The 7,405-nt window shown below is 29.2% G+C and overlaps 1 protein-coding gene across 1 annotated transcript; it reads left to right on the top strand.

Moving 5' to 3' along the window:
* LOC129919259 (uncharacterized) lies at nt 1-666 on the top strand. The gene is made up of 3 exons (XM_056000113.1): nt 1-56; nt 129-312; nt 367-666. Coding segments are annotated over exons 1-3 (486 nt in total). The 5' UTR covers nt 1-54.
* Nucleotides 667-7,405: the final 6,739 nt, after the last annotated feature.

Here is a 7,405-nt window from a genome sequence, read left to right on the forward strand (position 1 = left end):
TCAAATGTCATTTATCTGACGTTAGCATTTTTGTGTCGAATAAGAAAAGAAAACATGTAAGTTCAGATATTTTTTTTGGAAAATAAAGAAAATAAATTTACTTTTATTTTTTGGCGTACTAATTAAAGGTCACAATCCAATTGGACTAATAGAGAGCAGAAGGAAGTATTCATTAAATTGATGGAAGAAAATCCCCAGATAGCTAAAGGATTTTCAACAAACCGGGTGGATACTGACCGCTTTTGGAGGGAAGCAGCAGAGAAACTAAACAGCTTTGGACCTCCTGCTAAAGATGGCGCAACCTGGAAAAAGGTGTTTAAATTTTTTAAGAAAATTTCATATATGTACTAAACGTTTGGGTTCAAGGTTTGGGCAGATTTCAAGTCAAAAACAAAAAAGAAACTAGCAGATAATGAAGTGAAGCGGAAGCAGTCGGGCTTCAATGACAATAATTTACAAGCACTTACTGAATTCGAGGAAGCAATTGTCAGGATTACCTCCCTTATCCAGTCCGTTCATGGCATAAGTGCCAGGGTATTTGGGATAAATCCGGTAGAAGAGACGGCGACAGCTTCTAAGGACGTATCTATGAATTCATGCTTAGAAGAAAATCTGGAAACAGACGCTGTAAATGAAAGCCAAGAAAATTTATCTGAAAATTATTAATTTTAAAATTTACGATGTTGGGTTACAAGGGGTTAAGGACCAATTTCTCTCGGTTAGAGTTGGAGACTCCAAGGGCATATCTGCCCTGCCAAGAGTTGGTAGGTAGGTAATGAATTCAGTATCTGAGTTAAATTATCACCCCAAACCAATTAGATGCGATGGTACATTGATATAACATGTGGTACACTCAAAATATACGCGGGTGGAGACATATCACTTTTTGTAGAGCTAGTTGCTTTGATTACGAAACGGTATTTAAAAACCTCGTTTGCTTTGGAATGTCTTAATGTCTTCTATTAAAAATACTAAAAAAATCTAAAATGGGTAAACATTTGACAAAGCTTAATTTTTTTCAATGGGTAAAGGTTAAAAAAAAAACCGTTTTTTGACCCTAACTCCAGATCTTGAAACGTTAATAAACACTAAAAAGGTATTTTATAGTGCACGATTTACAAAATGTCACAATTATATAATTCTGTACAAATGCAGGGGAAAGGTGTGAACAGTGAGACAGTGCAAACAGTGAGACAATTCATTTTTTTTTTCTGAAAGCAACCACAGTAAAGCTAGTTCTGTGTGTTTTAATTTTGTTCCGATTGAATTTAGTTTGTCCATTTTCCTACACCGGAAAGTATCACACAAAATCAGTTGGAAATATTTTTAGAGTGTCATGAAAAGAGTGTATAACACAACAAAATCTGGCTAATGGATACATTTTTTTTCGTGTTTTTTTATAACTTTTTTGAAGAAATGGGTCAAAGAAAAATAAATTAGTTAATTATTATATTAGGTACTTAATTATTTTGCGTTTTCGTTAGTTTGTTTATGTTTTATACGTCCTTCTCACTGTTCACCATAGCCTGTCTCACTGATCGCACCCCTAGCAAACAGTGAGATGTTTTGACCTTTTTTAGGTACATTTTAGTTGAATGTGATGCTCTCATTCATTCTTTAACTATAACCATTTCTGCAACATTAAGATAAAATATATCTTAAAATGACTTCAAAGTTTGGTTAAGATAGCTTGGAAACATTCTAAAATATACCTATTTAAAAGAAATGTGTCTCAATGTTCGCACCTTTCCCCTACCTTTTGAGTTCAGTCTTGAAAGTCAAGAGTCCTGAAACATAAAAAGCAAAATTATGAGTGTCCTTCTTAAAATTGATAAAAACATAGAACTAAATGTTTTACCTATTTCTTCTTAAAATTTATAAAAACACCGCAAAGGAAGAACTACATGTTCTACCTACATTATGCAATTTTAGAACCAATCACACGCTTTGTCTACATACCACAACCATTTTTATCCAGCCAAGCGTTTTAGCCTCCATGACCGTATTTATTATAATAAACACATAAAAAAGGAGAATTAAATTTTCTAAATTATTGGTATTCCACTATTGGTTGTCCACTCAGCCCCTTTGTCCCAATATGCAACATTTTACATGGACCATTTTCCATTTGATATGCCCACATAAAAAAGCGTTTGCATTCCACACATGGGCATTTTCCATGGAACAGAAAAAAGACAAATCTGTTTACATCATCTAAATACAAAAGAGTTGAGCTTCAAACTTTCCAAGAACACAAAAATTCAAAATATAAAAATAACTTATACCCTTTTTTAGATACAACTTAGTTTTTGTTCAGTTAATAAAGATTGTCCTTATATATGTTTTATAAAAGAAATAATTGCACATTTACCTGCACCGCGTTTTACTACTCTGATCACGTAAACTCCAGTTTATAAATATGAACTTCATCATTATTTATGATCTTTGTTTAAAAGATTACAAATAATTATCATTTTGAAAAAGGGTAGACAGAAAAATCATTATTTCCCTTGATTGTGATCAGAATCACAATATGCTTTGAACAAATACAAAATAATTAACTAAGAACAAAACGTGCAAGCTGACTTCGTTAATTCGCATTATATAAACATCTATCAATTTTATCATTAATTCATCTCAACTTGATGGGCTCTCCTAAAATTGCATATTCCCCTTTTCCTTTTGTCAATTAAGTTTTTAACTTGGATATTCATTAGTTCTTAGGGTACATTAAGGATTAGCAAAAAAAAAAAAAAAAAATAGACAACCAGTCCACCATTTTTTATAGCTTTGCTATTCATAGCTCTGGTTTCATATCACTGTCGTGCGTATCTTTGTCGCTCTGGTTTTCATATTTCCGTTCCTATTTCATTTAAAGGTGGTTATCCATTTTTTAACATGCGAACGAGAATTGTTACTTAAGTTTCCAATATCGGCAGCTCTTGTCGCCTGTTAAAATGGCTCTTAGAATTTATTTAAGAATAAACAACACGACCAGAGTAAAACAAAATTGTCTGATCCACTTAAAAATTACTGCTTATAGGTCAATCAAAATACAATGTTAACAATTCTGCCGTGCGTCTGCCTCTTGTTGTTATATTTGATTAAAACATCAATTTAGTAAAGAAAAAGGTTGATACTCATTAAATGAAGCATCTGTTTAAGCATTCTTTATATAAAAAATTACAGCTGGCATCAGCTTTTTTGCGTATAAGCTGAAGCTTTTTTTTTTCAGAAAACATTTTACTATAAGGGGTTTATAGCTAAATATGTAATTGTGATTTCTGTTAATTGTGTTCAGAATACAATATGTTAGTACCTACCCATTAAAAATATCACAACAAGATAATAATTTAATTAAGATCGAATAAAACGTGCAGCCTGATTTCTTATATTTTTAAATAGGAGAGAATGGGACATGTGTGATACAGTGAATAAGTGGAAGTGTATAAATTTACGCCTTCCTTTCTCTTAGTGCGTGCATATAAATTTTTGTTAGGTTTTTATGTTTGGGAAATCCTACTGCGGATAGCTTAGTCCAAAAAAACACGCCTTACTTTTTACTATCATACTTCAAGCGGAAATGTGGGATTTAAACAGTGGCGTACCTACGTTGAGTTGCCGGGGCCCCAGGGCAAGACTAAATTTTCGGACATCTTTAATATTTGGGGGCCCATTTGATATAAAAATAAGAACAAATTAATAAAAAAGTACGTATACGCCCTACACTTTTTTTTGTTGTTGTAAGATAAAATAAATCTTTTGTTACAATGTGCCCAGTTCTCCCCTATGTAAAAACATTTTATTCATCTTATTCTGATGGGCTCATCTAAAAAAGCTTATTTCCCTATTCTAAGTGGATTATTATTATTTTTTTTTTCAATTTAACAAACAAAACACATAATTCATTTCAAAGTGCATCAAGCCCACACTTCAAACTCTGTCTACCTCAACCTTTGTCATTGCTTTATAGTAAGATAGACGACGACGGACGTTGATATCTCTTAAATATCTCAACGACTTTTACCTATTTGCTAGCTTTTAGTTTTAAGTGCGAGTCTGGGTATCTAGATACTTTTTCGCCGACTCATCATTCTCGGCTGCAAAAAAAAAAAAAAAAATAAAAAAATGTATATAAAACAAAATAAAATAAATTTCCTTATTCATCTTAAGAGTTGCACGAAGTTGAAGGGCATTCTCAATTTATTTCATATTTAGTTTATAAAGCAAAAAAAAAAAAGAAGAAAAAACCGAAACAATATGCAAATTTTATCGTGTGTGCTTTGAATTTGGATGAACTAAAAAACTTGTATATTTGAATTGGTCAGACATCAAAAACCGTTGACTTAGCTTAACGAACTTTTTTTTCTTCTTTTATTATGATGAGTCTTTAACTTATTGTGCGTTATTGTGATGTGATGTCAATTCTCCATAAAAATCAAAAGTCTCAACATCTGATTTTTGATGATAATGTCCAATCTCACACTATTTTATTGAAAAAATAACTTCAATTTTCTGGAATAACAACATTTGGTTTATAAAAGTTAGTAGAGAGACTTTACAAATTGATATTTCTTTCATAAGCTTATATAAGATCTGATGATAGAGCTTATTGAGGTTATCATTAACTAGATTCAGTAGCGAACGGTTTATATTTTATATAGAGGTGGTGAAGAAGTTCTAAGAAAATTTAAATTTTTTTCTATAGGAAGTTCTTTTTGTTTTGGTAATTAATAAAAGTTAATATAGTTTTATATTCATTCATAAATAGAATAAATTTTAATTTAAAATTTAAAGGAAAAAAAAACACGTGTTGGTCCATAAGTCATAACATAATTTGTATGCGGACGCGAAATTTGGGTTCATGGACGTTCAAATTCAAATCAATTTTGTGATGTTAATGTTATTTATAGTTTTTATTTGCTAATTTTATTAAAAAAAAGAAGAGAGAAAAATACCATGTGCGTATGCTAATTGTTTATCAACTTTTATCAATATCTTTACCTGAGTTTACAGCATCAGTTTTACAACAAAGAAATAATTCAAGTGAATACAAAAAAAATAGTTTAATAAAACAAGTTATTTTTTTGTGAAAAATGCGGTTTATACATTTCGTTTATTTGATGTATTTTTTAAGAAAAAATCGTTACTATACCTATCAAAAAAAAAAAAAAATGAATTGTTTTAGTAACCTGTTAAAGACTGTGTAAATTAAATAAAATGAAAAATAAAATACACTGTAAAACAAATTAAATAAAACGGATTTTGCTTGTGTTTTTAGTGATCGTAGGTGTTCATACTCTAAACATGGTCCAAAAAAGTGAACAATTTGTTGTTAATCTTGATCTTACTCTCCGATAAAAAAAAATAAATAATTAAAATTGTAGGTTACTTTGACTCGAAAAATTTCCATAGTGTAACGGTGTATTTATAGGAAATTTACGTATTTGGGTACAGCCGCTTAGCCACTATTTACAACTTTTTAGGATAAAAATAAAAAATCAAACGATAATTTAATTCGTTTAAATGTATGATTTTCTGCAACCAAAAAAAATTGAATCAGACAACTGTGCGCGGGACAACTGACAACTCACTGATCTCTATAATATATTGGCTAGTTTATGACAGTGAGGGACAATTTTTCATCGTTTAATATAATTGTTAGAAAGAAGAATTGTCAAACATAAAAAAATATTTGAATAAAACGGCAACAAGCTTATTCTTATTTGTAACATTAAAATCAAGTAAATTGAATGAAGTTTGTTTGTAAAAATGGGCCTCAAATTTAGAATTTTGAACAAAAAAATGTTGCCTGCCTTTTTTCAAAATTTTTTCGTAATAAAATATAAATTTATATTTCAAAATTTTTTGGCATATTTGTTGTTGAATACAGTGAGGAAAAAGGTCCTTTGTGTAACAGTTTATAAAATAATTCAAAAAGTTTTTCAAAGAACATTATTCTATTTCAATTTTTTTTATAATTTTTATTTTTTAATAACAAATAAGCGGTTTTTTCGCTTAAAATCACGTTTTTTCCCTCAAAGTGTTGCAAATAAGTAAAACAAATTGAACAATTTACCTAAGAAAAACTAGAACTACATCGAAACACAAAGTCAAAAAAAGTATAAAAAGTAAACAAAAGTACAAAATAACAAAAACAATTTTATTGATGTGACATTTAAAAATTAAAATTATTTGAAAAATTAGGAACTTTTTTGTACTTTTTTCACTTTGTGTTTCTATATAGTTCAGGCTAAAAACTTTTCTTTTTTTTTTTTTTTTTTTTTTTGATTTCACATGATCCAGCATTGATATGAAACAATGATGTTACCTACATTTATGAAGAATTTGATCAATTGATATAAAATTAATTATTAAGAACGTCATTTGGGCTTTTTGATTTTTTAATCTTTTTATGCAATTAATAAAACAAATTAATACATTTTAAAAAATTTTCCCGACCTTTCGTTGGTTACATCTTCAGTACAGGGGTTATTTTTTATTGGACTTTGTTTAATAATTTTAATAATTTCTTAAATTTAACAATTATATTGTACTATTTTATTAAATTAATGGAAAAACAAAAGAATTAAATAAATTAAAAAGCCAAGACAAAAAAAAAAAAAAAAAAAAAAACAAAACAATTAATATCACATACTCTTTACTTTATCCTAATAAAGTAAAGAGTCTGTGAGTGATCCTAATAAAGTAGACATTACATTTTTGTATACATTCCTTTTTAAGACTCTATGTAAATTCTGTCAATAAAAAAATTAAGTCACAAAATCTAGATCTGAAGTGAGATCCACTGCACTTCAAGTGCAATTCAAAGTAAAAAAAATCCGTATTCCCACCCCATCCGTTCGGTCATAATCTTGCAAAAAGAGTGAAATACGAGCCAATTTTCGCGAGACGTTTTATGACTCTCTGGAAAACGGCATTGAAAAATTTGACTCACTCCTAAAATCTTTCATTCGATTTTTGTTCTCTCCCTATTGACTCTGACTGTCCCAAGTCATTTTAGCAAAGAAATTTTCTTAAATAATGATTTTCAATAAAAAAAACCGACTTCTATGGATCAAAACTTCTATGGTTTTCTCATGGATGCCATAGCCAAAACTGAACCTAATTGAATTGGGACCATTTCACAGGTTTTCATATAAAAAAATCATCAAAATCGTTTCACTCAGTCGGAACTTATCAGGTAACAAACGTAAAAAAATGTCAGTAAAAAAATATATAAATAAACATCAATTAACTTAAGATTTTAAGATTTGTAAAATATTAGAAAGAAGTTTGAATGGATGATCATCATCATTGTTCATTAATATAACACGAGTTTTTTTTTACTAATTAGATTATTAATGTACCTATTATTTTGTTAATATTTTATTAAAAACTTTAA

The sequence above is a fragment of the Episyrphus balteatus genome, chromosome 4 (assembly GCF_945859705.1).
Source record: "Episyrphus balteatus chromosome 4, idEpiBalt1.1, whole genome shotgun sequence".
Lineage (NCBI taxonomy): Eukaryota > Metazoa > Arthropoda > Insecta > Diptera > Syrphidae > Episyrphus > Episyrphus balteatus.